Source organism: Callithrix jacchus, chromosome 8, assembly GCF_049354715.1.
Source record: "Callithrix jacchus isolate 240 chromosome 8, calJac240_pri, whole genome shotgun sequence".
Classification (NCBI taxonomy): domain Eukaryota; kingdom Metazoa; phylum Chordata; class Mammalia; order Primates; family Cebidae; genus Callithrix; species Callithrix jacchus.
The window spans coordinates 39,928,284-39,949,769 of record NC_133509.1 but is presented as its reverse complement, the minus strand read 5'-3'; the positions used below and the strand labels follow the sequence as shown (position 1 = coordinate 39,949,769).

At 46.9% G+C, this 21,486-nt stretch overlaps 1 protein-coding gene across 3 annotated transcripts in view; it reads left to right on the top strand.

Moving 5' to 3' along the window:
* The window catches only part of MYO5C (myosin VC), a 106,173-nt gene that overhangs the window by 33,913 nt on the left and 50,774 nt on the right, over positions 1-21,486 (top strand). For all 3 annotated transcript variants that reach the window (XR_013521004.1, XM_002753496.6, XM_035259671.3), the window contains exons 10-21: positions 448-713; positions 4,573-4,654; positions 7,525-7,665; positions 9,341-9,466; positions 11,724-11,807; positions 13,190-13,324; positions 13,751-13,848; positions 14,701-14,787; positions 15,272-15,383; positions 16,137-16,348; positions 18,593-18,758; positions 20,630-20,776. Coding sequence is in view for 2 of the 3 variants with exons in the window: in XM_002753496.6 (XP_002753542.3) it covers positions 448-713; positions 4,573-4,654; positions 7,525-7,665; positions 9,341-9,466; positions 11,724-11,807; positions 13,190-13,324; positions 13,751-13,848; positions 14,701-14,787; positions 15,272-15,383; positions 16,137-16,348; positions 18,593-18,758; positions 20,630-20,776 (1,656 nt within the window). In the remaining variant the exon portion in view is untranslated. The remainder of the gene's footprint in view (positions 1-447; positions 714-4,572; positions 4,655-7,524; positions 7,666-9,340; positions 9,467-11,723; positions 11,808-13,189; positions 13,325-13,750; positions 13,849-14,700; positions 14,788-15,271; positions 15,384-16,136; positions 16,349-18,592; positions 18,759-20,629; positions 20,777-21,486) is intronic.

Below are 21,486 nucleotides of genomic sequence, written 5' to 3'. Positions count from 1 at the left end.
GCCACAGGAACCGCACCTGCTTCTGCCTGGCAGCAACACCCAGGTACCTCCTGGGCCAACTATCCAGGCAAACCCCTGGCCATGCAAGGTGGGGCAAGGTGAGTGCACACTCTGACCAGTGGCCCAGGATGGTACAAAGGGAAGAGAGAGGGCTGCATCCACACCCACAGGAACAGGGCGGGGTCCAGCGAGGATGGCTGCTTGGCCTCAGTCACCGCTGACATTCTTTGGTTAAAATGAAAAATCAGTGCGGCAGGGGCCAGGTGCAGGACCCATGCCACTGCAGCCTTCTCGCTCTCCTCCCCGGTCTGTCTCTACCTCCTGAGGCCTGCGCATCCTCATGCCAGCTACTCCTCAGCTCTTGCCCAACAGGGGCCGTTGCTGGGTAGGATTGTGTGGCTTTAGATGACTGGGCCGCCCTGATGGGTCTTGTGCTTGTTTTTGAAGGAGGATGACCATCACCTGGAGGTGTTCTGTGAGCTCCTGGGTCTTGAGAGTGGCAGAGTCGCTCAGTGGCTGTGCAATCGCAGAATTGTCACAAGCTCTGAGACAGTGGTGAAACCCATGACCAGGCCTCAGGCTGTCAACGCCAGGGATGCACTGGCCAAGAAGATCTATGCTCACCTGTTTGACTTCATTGTGGAGAGCATTAACCAAGCGTTGCAGTTTTCAGGCAAGCAGCACACTTTTATTGGTGTTTTGGACATTTATGGGTAAGATTCTCTTCAGTGAGCCTGTCTTTCTTCCTTTAAATGTTGAGAGCCCCATGATTTTTAGATCATTTTGTTCTGGTTCCGTTGTGTTTCCCATGATTAGAAAGAAAACATTCTCTGCTTTTGCCCCAATAGATGCTAAGTACACTCTCCTGGGCTATGGTGCTGTGTATTTAAAGTGCATTAAAGAGATGCCGCGTTAGTAATGACCGATGTCAGGAGCTTACTGAGGTTGCTTGCTTTCCAGAGGCTTTCTCGCCTAACCCTCAAACAACCTTGTAATGATCCCCATTTTAGAGATGCAACAACCACAGCTTAGAAAGACTCAATCACTTGATCACAATTGCTCCGCAAGTCAAAGCACCCAGCACAGTGTGAGGCTCTTGTTGATGCTTTTCCCACCGAAGGCCCCAAGGTCCCTTCCCATTCGAATCAGAGGGGATGACAGTTCACCTAGGCCTGCACCTTGCCCAAGCCCAGCAGCCAGAGGTGAACTCAAACCCAGGTCTCTGATCAGCTGCCCTCCACCCTTCAGTCCTTTTCCGTTCTTGGGTAAGAAGATCTTGGATTTTCCCCAGCCCCTTCTCCAGGAGGTCTTACCCTTCATCCCACTCTGGAGTTGGGTTCTTTTTCAATCTCTCTGCCTGGTCCTTGTCCGCTAAACCCCAGGCCCAGCTCATGCTGCTGAAGCTGCTGTGGAGTAGCCAGCGTGGAAGGAGGGCTCCATGGAGATTGTTGTCCCTCAGGCTTTTCTCAGCAGCTGGCCCCGGTGCCCAGCCCTTCCCCCTCTCCTGGAACCCACCCTGGTTTCTTAGCAGGAGAAAGGGAAGATGGCCCATGTAAGACTGTCCCATGATAGGCATCATGGGGTATTCCACCTGGATTGGGGGACCATCGCCCACACCCTGGCAAAAAGCAGCTCAACCCCATTCCCCAGGACGAGGCGAGAGCCCAGCCCTGGTCTTCATGGCCCTGTGGCTGCCGCCTGGGGATGAGGAGGACAGGGCCACACCATGCCGCTGGACTTGCACCCAGCTGGAGAGGCAGCTTTTCCTAGAGCTGTGGAATAGGAGACAGTGCCTCAAGGGAGTTGCCTTAATTTAGATTCTAAGTTAATACATATGGCTCCCAATTAATAGTACATGTCAACAGTTATAAAACACTTAATACATTACTGGGATAGTCTCATCAATTATTTACCTCGTCTTGTGCCAAGAAAGCGCTTGAGCAGCCTGTAAAAACCTAAGTGAACTTTTAAAAACTGATAGTCTCATTGAAAATAGTCCTGTTTCATTGTGGTGGAGATACCTGATTGTTCTGTTATTCCGTGTTCTTTTGGGTATTTCAGAAATGTCTTTTTAAATGGCAGTCCTTTATTTTAGGAGTATATTGTTTCACATTTGTATCCAACAGTTGTTTATGTCCCAGGCACTGTGTTGGAGGCGATTGCTAAGCAGAATAGACACGTGGCCCCTGATGCCTTAGGACTGAGACTGTGGGGGAGGCAGGAGGGCAGGAGAGGTTGGGAGCAGTCCTGGGAAGGGAGGAAGGTGTGCTGGAGGTTAGCAGGGGGTGAGGATGGAGCAAGGGCAGCCACGTGCAAGTAGAAGCACGCTGGACTGTGGTCCCCAGGTGGGATCCAGTACCACTGTAATAAGGATTTAGAATTTTTTGGCTAAGTGGAAAAAGCTGAGTTTTTATAAATTCACAAAGACTTGTTAAAGTTTAAGATTTCTCTCAGAATTGCTAACAATAGCATGTTTGCTGCCACCCTTCAGTTCATGATACACCTCCAGAAAAATCAGCTTGCTTCTAAGCAGCCAGGCTGCAGCCGGGGCCCCAGGCTTTTCCCATCCGCTCCAGCAGCCTTGCCTCTAGGCTAACACTCGCACAGGCATACCTGCAACTTTTGAGAAAGCTCAGTTTGACCTGGAAATAAGGAAACCTCAAAGGAAGAGTTAGCTCACAGCTTCAGCTTTACTTGCTTTCAAATATGTTTCGAGGTCTGAGCTGAGAGCGAAAGAAGGCCAGTGACTCCCTGGCCTGTCGTGTCTGTATATTCTTGGGACCCAGAGTTGGAAAAGCCTGGGTCTGCGGGTCAGACCCCTGGGAGTGAGCTCCGTAGGATACCAGTTATGTGACCCCAAGAAAGTCACAGAACCTCTCCAAGCCTCAATTTCTGCATCTACAAGATGGGGCCTCTCTTGCAGGGGGATTTTGAAGATGAGATGAAAGAAATTATGTTGTGCAGGTACCTTGAAAACCATAGGCACGATTTCAGTGCAAACTGTTATCGTAGCCATTGTGCTTCTGGCATTTTAAGTCACAGATCTAGGTCTTTCCATGGGTCCTAAACTTCAGATCTTTGTGCCCAAACATAGTGCATTGATGTTTGACATTTTGCCGGGTTCTAGAAAGCCGTGTCCTTAGCCCCAGCTGTAGGCTGCAGAGTTCAGAGAGACCCTTTCGCATCTCCCCCAGGCCTAGCCCTGGCCTTGCTCCCATGAGCAGACCAGACTCCAATCTGAGCAACCGAGGCTGCATGTGGAATGGGGCTGTCAGGGCTGCTGTGAGTCACCCTGGGGCTGTCTAGAGGATAGTCCAGGTTCTTACCCTGCCCAGAAGTTCCAGATGGAGCCAATTTGGCTCCATCAAGTGAGGCTCCCAGAGGACCCGTGGTTGGAGCTGGCAGGAACCTCTCGGGATTAGAGTGATTCAGAATGAAGCTTTGGAGGCACCAAGCACTGGGGTCGAATTCCATTTCTGGCACCGCTTGCTGGCTGTAGGTCCTCACCATGGTCACCCCTTCTCTGACCCTCCTGTGTGGGAGGTACAGGAGCCCTTCATATAGGGCAGTGTTAGAGTTAAGGGAGGTGAGATGCATAAACGCTGACACCTTAAGGTGCTCAGCAAGTTTCCTTCCAGCAGGAGCTCATCTGGCCAGGTGGTAAATTTGGTGCATCTGTTTTGTGCGGCCCACACCATGTTTTGCATAGTGGGATCATTTATTTAAAAGTCCCAGTTTTCTGACTTTCTTGAGAATTGGTTGATCTAACATCCTAGCCCACATTCATTCATGGCCACAGCTGGCAGGAGCCGAGCAGCAGCTGCCCCTTGGTCAATCCTGACGGCTCCAGGCCCCATGCAGCTCGCCCTTGTGCCGTATCCAGCCTGCTTCCCAGGTCTGTCCCCAAGGGCTCCTCTCAGTTCTTAAACCTGCAACTCCAAGGCAACTGCAGAGGCAGCTGATGAAAGTCTGAACATGGAATCCAGCCGTGTCTGTCGCATACCTGACGGGGTGTGCTGGGCTGTAGGGTATGAAATGACTTTGCCCTTTTCCTCCAGGAACTATGAAAGCAGCCCTTAGGGAGGCAAAATTGTGCTGCAGTTGTGCTGCTCCTCCCCTCCACAGACAAGGAGAGAACAGGAAACCACATTGCCTTCTCATTGGAGGCACAGGCCTCCTAGGCAGCTTTGCAGCTAAGTTCTGACACAAGCTGTGTGACCTTTGGCAAGTTTCTTAACCTCTCAGTCTTATTTTCTGATCTATAAAGTCAGAATAATAATGCTGATGTCGCTGTTGTTGTGTGGACTACATCAAATTGTGACATGCCTGTCTTATGGCCTGGAGTGGGGTAGGTGTTTTATACCTATCAGATTCCTTCCAGGGGACGCCCAGGAAAAAGGTTATTTATAAACTGACTACCAGGATATCATTAAAACCAGAAGCTTTGAGGGGTACTTAAAACTTGTAGATGACATAGCAAACATTTAAGCTTCTAAGTGTTAAAAATATCTCTAAACAAATGCATATGTCCTACTTCAGGTTATATTTTAACTTGTTTTAATTTTATTTCAGTTTTGAAACCTTTGATGTGAACAGCTTTGAACAATTTTGCATCAATTATGCTAATGAAAAACTGCAACAACAGTTTAACATGGTAGGTGACTTTTCTGCCTTCTTGACTAGTTCTCAGAGGTGTGTGTGTGTGTGTCTGTGTGTCTGTGTGTGTGTGTCTTCATGGAAAGAGGCATTTTTCCTTTAGGTTTTGAGCTTTTATGCAAGGCGCCTCATGCTGGGTCACTACACCACCTTGTGGCCAAATCTTGAAATCACACCCTCTCATCTATTTCATCTTTTTTGAACCACCTACCAAATGAGTGAGCCTTGCTGCTCTTCTTGGATACAGACCCTCTGTGCAGCCAGACAAAACTACTTAGTTGGTTGCCTGAGACCTCCACTTTCTTTCTAGCCTCTCTGCCTTTGCAATTGCTGCTTTCTCTGCCTTAACCCACCCTCTCCTGTTTTTCCCCATTGCTTTATCTTCATCTGGCCAACTCCAGCATGTCTTTTGAGATCCAGCTTCCCTGAGAGCCTTTTATGACACCTCCTAGCCTCACCCTGTGTGCTTCGTTATCACAGGCTCGTCACATGGAATTATTATCATTTGCATGCATGTCTCCAAATAGACTTGGTCACCTGGAGAGGCCAGGACTGGCATTCTTTGTCTCTCTCAGTCCAGTGCTTATCTCGGCGCATGCAGCACTAAACAGCAGATGGCCGATGGATTATGGGAATGAGTTTCTCTGGCCTTAATTTAGAACAAGACATATATGGTACCTTCCTAACTACCGCTAAGATCAAATGTGTCTTCCCATGGAAACAGACAGGAGGTGGATTCCAATTTTCTCCCCGCTGGGAAGATTTATTTATTCAAAAGACATGGAGTGCATATTGTGTATACCGGATAACAAGTTAATTGCTGAGATAGAAAGATGAATAAGGCAATTTTTAAAATGTTGACTAAATGCTACTTGTGGCTGTTTTGGCATTTGTTATTGCTATGTGTATTAAACACAGTTTTAACATCTGAAGTAGGTTCCCTAAATGCAGGAACTATATTGAATTCACTTTTGAATTTTGATTCCAGTTCATAATAGAAATCACACTTTAATATCCTAACACTACTTCAGGGAAAGCCTATACCTTTGTGAGTGTTCAGTCCTACTCTCCCTCAGAACCCCTGAGGAAAAACAGCGTGATGTCTTGGAGAGTGTGGGCTTTGGCTCAAAATAAATTGGGTTTGAATCTCACTGTACCACCTCCTCCCTCTGGGACCCTGGGCTCTCTGAGCCTCTGTTTTCATGTTTTAAAAATGAGTCATCATTACACATCGTGTGCATGTGTCAAAATATCACATCTACCATATAACTATGTACAACTATTATGTATCAATTTTAAAAGAGTCAATATTGTGAGAAGACCTAATATTGAATCCTACTCAAAAGTTTCTTTTTTTTAACCCAGAACTAATGTATAAGCATTAAATTTCATTCCATTATAAATTTTTATTTCTTTAGCATTTGAAAGGCTTTCCTGGAAGTTTAACATTAGTAACTCCAGCTGAGGTTTATTCCAAGTACCTATTCAGTATTTCTCACCTGAAGTCAAACTCTGTGTGGCTGCTGCCCTGTCTCCTGGCTGCAGTGCCGTGCTGCTCCTCCACACGTTCACCTTAACCTCAAAGTGACACGTATGCAGATGCCTTGCCAAAAATCACAAGTCAGAGGCTACAATTCTATTTTTGCTTTTCTCTCCTCTCCTGTTCTCTTCTTCCTCTTCCACGTCCTCCTCCTTCTCTTCCTTTTACTTCTTCTCTTTTTCCTGAGTCATCTGTCAATGTGTAGATCCTCCCAGGATGAGTAGTACCTTCCGTTTTTGGCACAGAAAGTTTTGGTTAGGACTCTCCTGGTCACCAGTCCCCCTCATCTGCTGCCATTGTCCCCTGCACTTGATGCCCCAAGGGAGCTCAACAGTAACAAGTGTAGAAGTGCTGGCACCACCTTCACCTCTCAGCCCGCTTACCCGCCACGTGACTCTGTGGTCAAGTCATGCCATGGACTCCATGTCCTGAGCCTGACATTCATCCTGACCTTTCCCTTCTCATCCTCCTCCCCAAATCCCAGCCACCAAGAGCATCAGGCTGAGTCGTTGTTGGTCTCACTCCTTCTAGTCTTGTTCTCTTCTAAGCCATCCAGGTCTCATCTTAACGCCTCCACCCTCCAGTGGATCCTCACTGCTCCTAGAGAAAGGCCATAGGCCCAGAATTCTCTAGGGAGGGCGTGAAGCTCTCAGGTAATCTGACTCTTTGCTGCTGCATTGCCTCCTGTCCTCCTGTTTTTTCTAACCTGCTTGAGGTGCGTTTCTCAAGTGCCCATTGAGCTTTCATGTGGTTCCCACTGGGATTCCTCCATGGGAGGTTTTTCTTCTTCATGTCCCCCCAAACCCCCTCACCACCTGCTAGCCAAACTTCCTTTCATCCTCCATGGTAAACCCGAGTACATCCTCTGGGAAGGATACTTACCACCCAAATAGGTAGTGCACAAAGATCTCTAAGCAGTGGGCTTCTCCCACTGGCCCCGCAACTAGCATTCTCAGGTAGCTGGCACCACCCAGCCAGGCTGCATTAGGCCAAAGAGGCTGGATTTGTCCTTGGATAGCTGCTAGTGGGAGGGGGCCCTAGGACCACCCTGAGTACCATGTGGTGCTGGTGGTGACATAGGCTGGCCCAAGCCACTTCCTAGGAGATGGGGACCCACTCAGACCAGGTGGGAAGATGACAGCTAGACCTGCTTTAGGAGCTCTGCGGTATTGATCATAATATGGGCGTGGTCTGTACTTCAGGGTCCTCGTGTTTAAACGTAAACATTACAGATCAACCGTTGTCGTTTTCCAAATGCTTACGTCCTGCTCTTTGGAAACACATTTTAATATTCTGTTTTACTTTCTGTATTAACTTTGGATTCCCAGCATGTCTTCAAACTGGAACAAGAAGAATACATGAAGGAAAATATCCCTTGGACTCTGATAGATTTCTATGACAATCAACCAGTTATTGACCTGATTGAAGCAAAAATGGGAATTTTGGAGTTATTGGATGAAGAATGCTTGGTAACTGTTAAGAATAATTGTTTTTCTCAACTTTTAAGTAGTAACAGATGAGCATTTTGCAAAGCAATTTTTTTGAAGTGTGCTTGTAAGAACCTGATGTTTACCCGATTGGTCGGATATTAATGCTGGGACAGCGTCCACAGCAGGGACCCCAGAGGGCCTGCCAGGCCTCCCACCTCGGCCTGCGTAGACCACCCCTGGGGAGCTGCACCGCCTCTCAGGTAACGTCTGACACGGAGGTGGACTCCGACGCTGTCCGAAGGTGTAGGTAGAAGTAGGCACGAAAACAGCAGGTGATTCCACTCCAGTTGTCGGTGACTAATGAGAATTGAGTTTTCTTTTATATCCTGGTTCTTGTGAGTCATCAACTATAGCTGAAAAATCAACATCATATGATTCACCACAAGAGCTCTCTAGGAGTTTTCTTCTTACCATTTCCCTCTGGGAAACTCTGAAGTGGGCAGCCTAGCAGTGTCTCTCATGGGGCCACAGGAACAAATAATCCCTAGGAGAGTAGTAATAAGGTTTTGGGGTTAAAGGATTTTTTTTTTTTCTGAGACAGAGTCTTGCTCTGTCACCCAAGCTGGAGAGCAGTGGTGCGATCTCAACTCACTGCAACCTTCACCTCCTGAGTTCAAGCAATTCTCCTTGAATCAGTCGCCTAAGTAGCTGGCATTATAGGTGCATGTCACCAGGCCCGGCTAATTTTTGTGTTTTTAGTAGAGATGGGGTTTCCTTCTGTCTAATAAAAATCACATGTATCAAGAACAAATTTCTCAACTAGCTTAGTACTAGGAGATATGCCCTTATTTCAAGGAGTGAGTTAATTAGAAAGTAAAACAAAAGAATAGCTATTTTCCTGAGTTAGGGGAAGGGGAGGACTCTGTTCAGGTGGCTGTCTTTTCCCATTCATCTGTGAATAAAAGTCATGTTTATGTAATGGAAGCCACACTCTTTTTTCCTCAACCTTTAGACTTCTTTGGGAAGAAATAAAATACTGCCTATTACATAGAAATAAAATGCTTCATTCTAAAGTCATTCTGTGACCATTTCTATTTAAAGTTTTGTTCTTCTAAAGGGACATTGATGTATCCATTAAAATATCACCTCAAATACCCCAAAATATATCTATAATTATTATTCATCAATTAATAATAATTTTAAAAGTACCCTAAAGATTAAGATCAAGGACAAATTAATGCCTAAAGTTGCTTTTTAAAAAGCCTCTAAGGCCAGGTGCAGTGGTTCATGCCTGTAACCACGACACTTTGGGAGGCCAAGGTGGGTGGATCATCTGAGGTCAGGAGTTCGAAACCAGCCTGACCAACATGGTGAAAACCCATCTCTGCAAAAATTAGCTGGGCGTGGTAGCAGGCACCAGTAATCCCAGCTACTTGGGAGGCTGAGGCAGGAGAATTGCTTGAACCCAGGAGGCAGAGTTTACAGTGAACTTAGATGGTGCTGTTGCACTCCAGCCTGGGTGGCAGAGCCCAACTCCATCTCAAATAAATAAAAATAAATAACATTACATAAATAAACAAATAAATAGCCTCCGATTGAGAACAGTTAACTCTAAGGTGCCAAATCACCTTGGTTTCTTAGAATTAGGGCTATTTCTCGCCTGTATGAATCTCTAGTTTTCTTACTTGCTATTTGGTTTATTTTTCTTTTTCAGTTACCACATGGAACTGATGAAAACTGGCTTCAAAAGCTGTATAATAATTTTGTCAACAAGAATCCTTTGTTTGAAAAGCCTAGAATGTCAAACACATCCTTCGTCATCCAGCACTTTGCCGATAAGGTACTGCGAAGGTCTCCAGCAATGCTGTCCACCCAGAACCAGCACAGTCTCCAGAGGGAGTAGGCAGGCCGGGAACGTTTCCGGTCAGATTCAAGTCATACTTGCCGTGCAGCTTTGATGAGTGTGTGTTAACGGCTCCTGATTTGTTTTTATGACAAAATACCTGAGTTTCAACTGTACTACTTTAAAGACGAATGTGTTGTTTAGAAGACCTCACTTCTAATTTTGAATTTCTGTGAATTCATTAACGTCTTATCAGTTTGTTTTGTATGAAGTTGTGATAATCAAGACAGCATAATTCTTTCCTATGATGAAAGCCGTATCTTTTTCTGAAGTTCTTTTTGATTAAACTGGACTGTATTACGATGGTAACCTAGGTTAACTCGAGATGATGATGGGTTTTCTAGGTTATCTTTGTGCTTTTTTCATCTTTTGTGTCTTTTTTCTTCTTTATATGTCTCCTTTTTCTTTCTACTAAACAAATGTGACTTCTGTAAAATGAAAAATTTTTGTTAAAATCACATCACTGAAAGCTTAGAAATCAGAAGGAAAAAATCACCATAACCACCTTGCCTCCATGCACATTCTTACTTGTTTTCCTTTCTTAAGGAAAGCTCATACCTCTTCTCATGTCCTGGTTGGGTGTTGCCCTGGTGGCCCAGCCTAGTGTCAGGGCTCATGGGAAAGGCTCATGCTTGTCTGTGTTTATTGCAGAGGCTGGTGCTGTGAGTCAGAGTTGGTCACTAGTTTCTGTAATTCTCTCACCTGCCACTTTCAAGAAGTTTCCCTTTGGGATGGATTACGGATTGGTGGGAAGAACTCACTATGGGATTAGATCAGGTTTTCAGTCTCACTGGCCAGGGGAACCAGGTCATATTGAATGCAAGGCAGCTTAGCTTAGATGTAGCAACTCAGCACATCTTCCTTTGGTCCCAGAGTCCCCAACAGAGGCACCCGCTGCCTGTGACACTGTCCCCACAGATGCCCACCCAGATCAGGAAAGCTCTATATTTGCTACCTTTGCCTCTCTATACTAGTGGTTCACACCACCATTCTGGAAGAGTTTGTACAGCCGTCCATGTACTTCACTCACAAAGAAGTGTTTACAAACAGCCAGTATTCCTGGATCTTAACCTACCAGCAAGGACACTTCCTTACCTGGGTGACAAAGCAGAGGCCATCCCCAGGGAACCCTCTGCCTCTGGATTCCAGCACCCTCCAAAGCTTGTTTCCTCATTGTCAATTTTAAAATTAATTTTAATATACCTTTTTAATTTATGAAAAATATATTATCCCATATTAAAATATGCAATCCAGAGGCATAAACTAGGGGGGCGTTGACTGTTTAAGCTTTCACTCTGGATATGCCATGGTGTGGGGGGCTTGAGAAGCCTTACTCATCAGAAAGGGCAGCATGGAGAGGTTTTCTAAGCCAGCTTAGAGTGCAGACGTTTATCCACTCTAAACCTGACTCTGAGGGCTTGGTGGCTCTCGAAGGCTTGATGGTCAGCTGGTTGGCTTTTCTTGTCTGTTTTTTTGTTGTTGTTGTTTTTGAGATGGAGTTTCGCTCTTGTAGCCCAGGCTGGAGTGCAATGGCATGATCTTGGCTCACTGCAACCTCTGCCTCCCGGGTTCAAGCAATTCTCCTGCCTCAGCCTCCTGAGTAGGTGGGACTACACCGTGCACCACCACGCCTGGCTAATTTTGTATTTTTAGTAGAGATGGGGTTTCTCCATGTTGGTCAGGCTGGTCTCAAACTCCTGACCTCAGGTGATTCACCTGCCGCGGCCTCCCAAAGTGCTGGAATTACAGGTATGAGCCACCTCACCCAGCCAGTTTTTCTATCCTTTCTGCCATATTGATGTTGATTTAGGAAAAGATGTCTGTTTGAACCCAATGAACACCACTGAGCTTTTTCCTCCTCCTGGTGGCTTCAAAGGCAAAGGGCACCCTGAGTCAGGTGTTCCTGTATGAACTGCACATACCACAGGGAGCAACTGGACCTCTGTGGCCAGAGAGAACTGACAGGTGAGTGCAGAGTGATCAGCAGGTGCATGAGAAATCCAGGTGGTGGGAGAGAAGACACATTCCCAGCTTATACATAATGGTCTACTGCCGTGACGCACAAAAACCAGACCTCTTTTTGTAAGACTGCCTTTATAGCCTTTTTATTGATCTTAAAAAAGAGATAGAACTTGTACTTAGGTGCTATCTTCTTTGGCTTCTTTGAGAATAATTAATTGCTTTCTCTGTATAGGTAGAATATAAATGTGAAGGTTTCCTTGAGAAAAACAGAGACACCGTCTATGACATGCTGGTTGAAATCCTGAGAGCAAGCAAGGTCTGTAAAGTCCTAGGGGCAACTAAAGTTATTTTATAATTGACATGGATCTAAATATATATAAGGAAAGAGTAAGGAGAGAGAGAATGTGTGTGTGTGAGTGTGTGTGTGAACTCTCTGAACAGTGGTAAGTTGTAGCTCACAGATACAAAAAGATAACTATTGTAAATCTCTACCATATGCAAAATCAGAAATCAAACATGCAGATGATAGGAAGGACAGCTAACACAATCATTAAAGAACCACAGTTCCGGCCGGGCGCGGTGGCTCAAGCCTGTAATCCCAGCACTTTGGGAGGCCGAGGCGGGTGGATCACAAGGTCAACAGATCGAGACCATCTTGGTCAACATGGTGAAACCCCGTCTCTACTAAAATTACAAAAAATTAGCTGGGCACGGTGGTGTGTGCCTGTAATCCCAGCTGCTCGGGAGGCTGAGGCAGGAGAATTGCCTGAACCCAGGAGGCGGAGATTGCGGTGAGCCGAGATTGCGCCATTGCACTCCAGCCTGGGTAGCAAGAGCGAAACTCCGTCTCAAAAAAAAAAAAAAATCACAGTTCCAGCCAGATGTGGTGGCTCACGCCTGTAATTGCAGCACTTTGGGAGGTAGAAGTGGGTGTATTGCTTGAGGCCAGAAGTTTGAGACCAGCCTGGCCAAAAAGGCAAGACTCTGTGTCTTCTAAAAATATGAAAAACATTAGCAGGGAGTGGTGACACACCTGTAGCCCCACCTTCTTGGGAAGCTGAGGTGGGAAGAATGCTTGGCTCTGGGAGGTGGAGGCTGGAGTGAGCCATGATGTCCCCACTGCACTGTAGCCTGGGCAACAGAGCAAGACCCTGTCTCAAAACAAAAAAAGAAATTCACTCTGAGAGAAGATAAGACATTCAAAGAAATGACTGAAACAAGGCAGAATGTAGTAAGTGCTTTATAAGAGGTACAAATACAAGATGAAGATGGTTCAGAGAATTTGGGATTAATTCATTAATTGTGAAGGGGGTGGGGCTAGAAAACATTTTAACAGATTCATGGGTAGGGTTTGCATCTTCAGGGATGAGAATGTGGAGTAGGAGGGAGGAGATTCCAGGTGGAGACACAGTGTGAGCGAGGCATGGAGGTGAGAATAATAGATATTCCACTTTCTGACACAGTGATACCCATGCAGAGCGATACCCACACAGAGATATTCACACACTTTTCTTCTCTGTTCCTGTTCTGGGGAAAGAAGCCACGGGCCATCCCTAGGGAAGATGATCCTCTTGTGGAATTGAGATTTGGCTGTAGGGGGTGGTGAGGTCGTTTTCCACCCACCATTGATGTGGCTTGTATGAGTAAGGACTGCACACAGTTGCTTTTGGACATTGAGATCCTCTCTGTTCTTTCCAGTTTCATCTCTGTGCCAGCTTTTTTCAAGAAAATCAAGTTCCTCCTTCTCCTTTTAGTTCGATGATTACGGTTAAATCTGCCAAGCAAGTCATCAAGCCAAACAGCAAGCACTTCCGGACCACCGTGGGGAGCAAGGTACTAGGAAGGTGTTTGAGAGCAAGGGGGCTGAAGGCAGGGCCAGGCCCTGGGGAGCCAGGGCACTCAGACATGGACAGACGCTGGGGCTCTTCCAATCTGACATGCGCTCCACTGCAGGAAGTTCATCGTCGTCATTCTTCCACCTCCAAGGCAGCACGCGCTGGAGCAAACCACATTTGTGCACAATCACATGGTTTATTAAGTTCTCCGCTGTTTGGGAGTATTAGAGAAGTGTTCTGTTCAGAACAGTAGAATATGCTGATAAACCACAGTCATGGACTGAAACCTTTCGTGATAGATGTTTATGTGCAAAGTTAACTTTTCTTCCTATTGAGTAGCTTAAAAAGGTTGGGCTGCTTTTTACCATGAGGTAAGCAGTACCTCATTTCAGAGCCATGTTTGATCTCTAGCTTTGTTTCCTAGTTCCGCAGCTCTCTGTACTTGCTCATGGAGACCCTCAATGCGACGACACCGCACTACGTTCGATGCATTAAGCCAAATGATGAGAAGTTACCCTTTGAGTAAGTGTTCTTATGCGACACACGGTGAAGATGCGGGGAGGCAGTTTCTGCCATAAAGTTGGAGAATTTGCTTCCAATTGTCTTGAGCTGTACCCTGTTTCTAGGTTTTTTTAATGATTCAAAACAATGCTGCCCTTTACGTAAAATGTTAGCCTCTCTGGTTAAAAACCCCCTCATCTCCAGGGCTAAGCAAAAAGGCTAGATTTTAAAAAATCAGCCTGGGTAACAAAGCAAAACTCTGTCAAAAAAAAAAAAGAATGAGATGTATGTTTGTAGAAGGTCGTAAAAGATCCAAAGATTTGTCCTCCCACATGATGGCATGAGGCATTAGGCTTGTTCTCAGGTACCCTATGGAAGAGACCCAAAGTCTGTGAATGTAAGGTATAAAGAGTCCCTTGTAGCTCACTAGAGCTGAAAGAGGCGCCTGAAGGGGGATGCATTGTCTATGGAGGTGGGAGTGTCTGTGGGTCACTAGATGGGTGAGACTTAAGCTGCAGAGCCACCTGCTGGGTATTTTGTGAAGGAAATTCAAGCATCAGTGCGTGCTTGGGCCAGGCAAGCTAGCACATTTCTTTCTACCTGGTTGTCATTTGAAGGTCAACCCAAAGGCCAGTTCCCCCAAGACCATTTCCCTGCCGCCTCCATCAGAGTCAGCTGCTCCTTTCTCTATCCCACTGCATCTTGCTGGACTGTTTTGCAGAGGGGCTATTTTTCTTGGTCATACAACAGAAACTTATTAAGTCTCTGCTGGACACCTGGCATGGGGCCACAGTCTAGGCAGGTCTGCTATGCCTGTCGGCATATTCAGCAATTACGATATCTTAACACATAATAACATTGTTATTTTTTAAGATTTGACTCCAAAAGAATTGTTCAGCAGCTGCGAGCCTGCGGTGTGCTAGAAACGATTCGCATTAGTGCACAGAGCTACCCTTCCAGGTATGTTGTCCATCCTTCTTTTGCAGGGGAAAATGCCCGACTTTAGAGCTGTGCTGAGAACCAAGGATGTGGCTGCCATGATTTTTGTCACATGCTTTCAGCTTCTGTAAAGTGCCCCAAGATTTTCCCATTGCCCTTTTGGAAGTCTAGAAGAGGGTGAGAAATAGGCTTTGTGGGGGACAGTGGCCACCAACATCTCCTTACCCCATCACTGCATCTCAGCTGCTGGTGGCGGCCCCACTGCCTCTCCGGGGTGCTGGGGAAGACACTGAGTGGGAGAAGGACAATTGCTGGGGCAGACAGGTATGCTCAGGGTGTCTTGGTAGTGTCTCAGGCAGGGGGTATCAAAGATCAGTGCCATCATCCTAAGGACAGATTCCACCACCCATGCCCTGTGACAACAGTGGCAGGTAAGGCAGCGGAGTCCCCAGACACAACATGCTTCCTCTGACACGCCTGGCTTTGATCCCCTTTGATTTTCCAGGTGGACATACATAGAGTTCTACAGCCGCTACAGCATTCTCATGACCAAGCAAGAGCTTTCCTTCAGCGATAAAAAGGAGGTGTGCAAGGCTGTTTTACACAGATTCATCCAGGTTAGTTTCCCCACCTCCTGGGAGTGTGGTCTCCTTCCTGGAAGCACATCTCCCACACGTGCTGTTTCATCTTTGTGTCGGACTCTCAGGACTGTAATCATGAACACCTGAGAAGAAAGAAAAGATGCCCTGAGCATTTATCTGCTAAGGAGACCATAGCAGAGCACTCCCTGGGCCGTGAATCCCCATTGGGAACCTACATCCAAACCCTGGCCTCCCCAGTGTCCTCATGTCCTGCTTTGTTCTCCCATGATCTAACCCTGTCCTCTGTGGACCAGGCTTATAGGATATGGTCAGTTGGGGTGGTTGTTGAGTCATGTGGCTCCAGGCATGGTGCCCAGTGTGGATTGATGTCATTGCTGCAGTGATGAGTTGTGATGGGAAAGAATGGGGAGTTCCAAGGTCCTGCAAAGGTGGTGGTGAAGAGAACCCAGAATGAAGACAGAAAACCAAACTTCCCCAGTTTCTTCTACTCTGATGTGGAGACCACGTGAGAGCAGCTGAGGTTCTTGGGAGCCCAGCTGAGAATCGCTGCACGTGACCCTCACTCCCCTTCTCGCTCACAGATGGATTCCACAGCCTGAGTCCCATTTCTTCCTCCAGTGTGACTTTAAACAAACAACTCAAAGGATGCATTTCTAGATCACAATATGAATATTTCTGCTCTAAATGGCAAAATAGGTCTTTTCCAAATATTATGCTATAGACAATCTGAAAGATTTTAATTCTGCCTCTATCATTTTTCTCTTCTAGGATTCTAATCAGTACCAGTTTGGTAAAACCAAAATTTTCTTCAGAGCCGGACAAGTGGCTTATTTAGAGAAACTTCGACTGGATAAACTGCGGCAGAGTTGTGTGATGATACAAAAGCACATTCGTGGCTGGCTCCAGAGGAAAAAATTCCTCCGGGAGAGACGAGCCGCCCTGATAATCCAGCAGTACTTCCGGGGTCAGCAAACCGTGAGGTATGTTGGAATCAAGGAACACATGTGGAACTGTGGGGCTTTCTGTGCGGATCATCTCTGGGGGAGCAGCCATCAAGGACAAAGGACCTTTCTCCTGTGACCCAGGGTGCAGCTGTGCATGGGTCCCTTTTTGTGGTCACAAGCATTGAGGCAAGAAGGGTTCATCTCTCAGGGGCAGGTAGTGCTGGCTCTGCCTGGTGTCTGCGTGGTGAGCTGAGACCCAGGGACCTGTAGGGAGGAAGCCCTGGTGAGAGTGTTACTAAGGAGAGTCAGAGTTCCAGAAGCCCAGGGAGAGGCCCAGGGCCTTTCCTGTGGGAATTGAAAATGCCAAAGACCATCAAGGCCCTAGTGAAAATCCAAAGGACAGATGCAAATAATAGCCAGGGACTAGCCTGCCTGCCACATTGGAGGGTACACCATGGCAGAGGGGGTCCCTGGCAAGGCCTGGCAGCAAACCCATCGCACAACCCCTGAGGAGGAAGGCTACAGCAGCCCCAGCTGAGCGGAGGGCTGAGGGGAGGGTGGTCCATCAGCTATGCCGATCCCACCTGCCTCGGGGGTCCCGAGAGTCCACACGACCCTGCTAGCCCACTGAAGGACCAGGGTCATTCCGGGACTTTCGGGGCTTCGGTGTACCTGCTGGAAAGCATGAGACCAGGGTGCTCCTAGATAAACTGTGTGTTTCTCTCTGCCCGTCCTGCTTCTTCCTTGGGATCCTGTGAGGTTGCTTGAGAAGGCTGGCATTTAGGGTTAGGCTGTGTCTGTGAGCCTGACTTCTTCCTCGGCTTGAGGCTGGCCTGTGGCACCATCTGGCCTCTGCATGACCAGCGTGGACACACAGCCAGGCTGGCTCACCCTCCTGTGCTTCCAGCTCAGCGGATAACAGCAGTCTTCTAGAGAAGGAAACCAGTTATCTTCCCCTCCAAGGCCGTGCTGCCTTTCCCTGTGGGTCTCACCAGGGCCTGATCTGCTCTGCTGACCTCTTGCCTGTCCCATTCATTGCATCCCACTGCTGTCCCCAGGTTAGGCTCACAGCATCACCTGCCTTGTACTCTGATGGCACTGTGCTCCACCTGTCATCTCCCTCCCATCTTCCTGCATCAGAGCCTGACTGAGCCACTGCTCTGCACCCGCCTTTAATTCATCTAAAGACCCCTGTTTCCTATAGAATAGCATTCAGTCTCTGACATGGTATTCAAAGCCCTCCATAGCCTGGGTGCATTCATAAGAATGGAAGCTCCATGAGGACAGGGACCACACTTGTTGGGTCATCCATACCTAGACCTAGCATGGTAGTTGTCATAGCAAGTGTTCAACAAATATATTTTTAATATAACAAATGGTGCCCATCTATTTTTCTAACCTCACTGAAGACTGATTTTCTTTATGCATTTTATTATTCTAGGGATTCTGAAAAAACTCCTTCTCTGAGTATTTCAGGCATTGCTGGGCCTCCGTGCCTTTACTCATGCTGGTCCCTCATTCTGAAAGCCTTTTCCAGCCTCCACTGTGTACAGACATCCTACTCCATCAAGGGCTGGCTTGTATCAGCTCTTCCCAAGCTGAATAACCATTTTTTCCCCTCTCACTTACATGGCTTGTTAGTGGGAATTTTACTTTTTCTCTTTCTTGGCCATTTGTTAGTCTTTCTGTACATGAGGCTGTGAACTCTAAAGACAGGAACATTATCTTCACCTCTAGTCATTTGGACAGGGGCAGCAAACTTTTTCTGTAGAGGACCAAATGATAACTGTGTAAGGCATTGAGGGCAATCTCTCCTGCTACCATGCCATGAAAGCAGCCATGGGTGAGTTGTAAATATAGCTGTGTTCCAGTAAAGCTTGACAATGGCAGGCAGCAGCCTGAGTTGGCCCATGGGCCACCATTTGCCAGCCTTGATCTGGAGGCTCCAGCATCATTTCCCACATGAATGAATGAGGACATGAATGAGCAAGTGCAGCGCCAGTGCACAGTCTCCTTGTCATGGTCTCTGTGGGCACCTGAGGGGAGGTGAGTCGATTGGCCTGAATAGGAAGAGAAAGTGCCCATGTGGTTCTTCAAGGAGAGGGAACTGGGGATTGGCCTCGAGTAGGCATTAGGATAAACACTCAGAGAGTTTAATGAGGAGACGTACAACATATTTGAACCTTCCTTACTAAACACATGTTAGCCAAGCCTGCAGCTCTGTTATGGAAGTTGATGCCCTGTGGATAACAGACTCACTCTTCATCCTTGTTAACCAAGGAAAGCTATTACTGCAATGGCCTTAAAAGAAGCCTGGGCAGCCATAATCATTCAGAAGCACTGCCGTGGATATCTTGTTTGCAGTCTGTATCGGCTGATTCGCGTGGCTACCATCACCATCCAGGCCTACACCCGAGGATTCCTGGCAAGGAGGAGGTATCGAAAGGTACAGCGAACCTCTCTGTAGAGGAGGGAAGGGTGTACAGGCCTTCCTTACTGAGAACGAAATAGGGCCCAGGGAGAGACTTCACTATGGGCAACCTCGCTTTGCACAAAATGTCAGCCAAGCCAGAAAGGAGATTCTGCCAGGTGCTGTGGCTCATGCCTATAGTCCCAACTAATCAGGGAGCTGAAGTGGCAGCATCCCGAGAGCCCAGGAGTTCGAGGCTGCAGTGAGCTATGATCACGCCAGTACACTCCAGCCTGCATGGGCGACAGAGGGAGATCCTGTCTTGAAATACACACACACACACACACACACACACACACACACCACACCACACCCCAGAGGGAGATCCTGTCTTGAAATACACACACACACACACACACACACCCAGTAGGACTGTTAGTTTCTCTTTCTCACAGTTGGCACCAAAGGAAAGTATATTTTAGGCCAATAATGTGCAGGCCGTACCCCCAGCAGACCTCACCTGAAGCAGAGACTGAGTGGGGAAAGAAACTTTAAAAGATCAGCACACTGCCAGCCCACAGACTGGAGAGAGCTCTCACAGCCAGATGGGGTGGGCCAGCATGCTCCAAATCCAAAGAAACCAATTCAGAGTAATGTAAAATTGAACCAGTTTTGTACATAAGCTATTCAGTTTTGCTCTAGCACTGACTAATACAAAGCACTATGAGATGGCACTTTTAGGGGCAGCAGCTTCAGACCCAGAAAGGGGTGATGAGTTTCATATGGCAAAGATATAGTTTTCTTTCTTTCAAGGAGGCAGGAGAGCAGTAAGTGTTCACTTCGGCATAGGGGTGTATGATCCATCCTGAGTGGATGGGAAAGGGGTTGAGATAGGACAAAAGTTTGGTCTCAGAGATTTCACCATCTCAATTTGGTCACTTCTGATGAAAAAATTAAAAAGTTGTCCAAAGATATTTTAAAGCTGAAAACCTGAACAGTATATTTTGGGGGTTTCTTTCTGGCTAACTCCTGGAATCACCTTTTTAAAAACAATATATTTATTTATTTTTGAGACAAGGTCTCACTCTCTTGCCCAGGCTGGAGTGCAGTGACACAATCACAACTCACTGCATCCTCAACCTCCTAGGCTCAAACGATCCTCCCATCTTGGCCTCCTGAGCAGCTGGGACCACAGGCCTGAGACACCATGCCCAAGACACCATGCCCAGCTAATTTTTCTTTTTTTTTTTTCATAGCGAATGGGTCTCTATGTTGCCAAAGCTGGTCTAGAGCTCCTGGGCTAAAAGGGCCCTTATGCTTCAGCCTCCTGAGTAGCTAGAACTATAGGTACATGCCACCAGACCTGGCTAAGTTTTACATTTTTTTGTAGAGATGAGATATTGCTAAGTTGCCTAGGCTGGTCTTGAACTCCTGGCCTCAAGTGATCTTCCCTCCTGGGTCTCCCAAAGCTCTGGGATTACAGATGTGAGCTATAGGCCTGGCCCTAGTACAACTGCTTTGATGCTGAATATGGCAAGTATCTTTCTGAGATAACTAGTCTCTGCAACAACAACAAAAAGAAACAAAAGAAAAAAGAAAGTTATGGCAGAGACCAATTTCTTGGGGCATGGGTTTCTCATACCATTTTTTACCAACAATAGCAAGACTGCTTTTCTGCATAAAGACCTTCCCGGAGACAAGGGAGTTCTAGTATGAGAGTATCTGTTCATACACACCTGCTATAGGTAGGCTTTGGTTATTGTTTGAAAAGTCTAGGTGTGATATGGCTCTGCAGGTTGGCAAGAAGAAACTCATTTTCTACACTGTGGCAGTTACATCTTTCAGGGTTGGAGGCATAGAGGAGGAGTTGGGGTCCAGTTTATATTTCACAAAATCTTGTTTTAAAGATGCTGGAAGAACACAAGGCCGTGATCCTGCAGAAATACGCACGGGCATGGCTGGCCAGACGCAGATTCCAGAGTATCCGACGATTCGTGCTCAACATTCAGCTTACTTACAGGGTCCAGCGTTTGCAGAAAAAGTTGGAAGATCAGGTAGGTGCTCGTAGTGCATCTTTTATGTCTACGTTTTCTTACATGGGTGTATTTTGTTCTGGAGCAGTTTCTTAGCTGTGCTATTAATATGTATGCCCATGTTAGGAGGTTCACACCATTTACGTGGACCCCATGAGCTAGGAAACAGAAGTACACTGTAGAGTTGCTGCCTGTGGTGGCAGAGGTTGTATACTGCACAAATGTGCCTACCTCAGATAGCAGGTGGGACTGAAATCCAGCCTGCCTCCACTTATCAAGGCAGGTGTTCCTGTGTGAAGCTGTGCTGCCTTAAGGCAAAGATACCTCCTAATTTGCTCAAAGATGCTGTCTGCATGCCAAGCATGCTGCCTTGGGATTGCATCAGCTCAAAGGAGCTGCCAGTTCTAATTTTCCCACAGGTGCCTTAGGGTCTGGCTACAGCCCTGCCTAGTTTGGGAAGATTCTCCATACCATTCCCACTGGTAGGAAAAGAAACATCCATATGCTCTCAGCTGTTGGGGAGGGCTATGGAACACACAGTGTCCAGGTCCATAAAACTCACTCCCAGGCCTGTCTTAAATAAACCTGAGCCTCTCCTAAGGTGAGCTTTAAACTTAGCCCTAAGCTATACCACAGGGCTCTTGAATGAATGAGTGTGTGTGTGAACAAATAGACTTGGAGTCAGGTGGGTTTCCCTTCTTTGTGCTGTTGCATAACAGGCCTGCATGCTA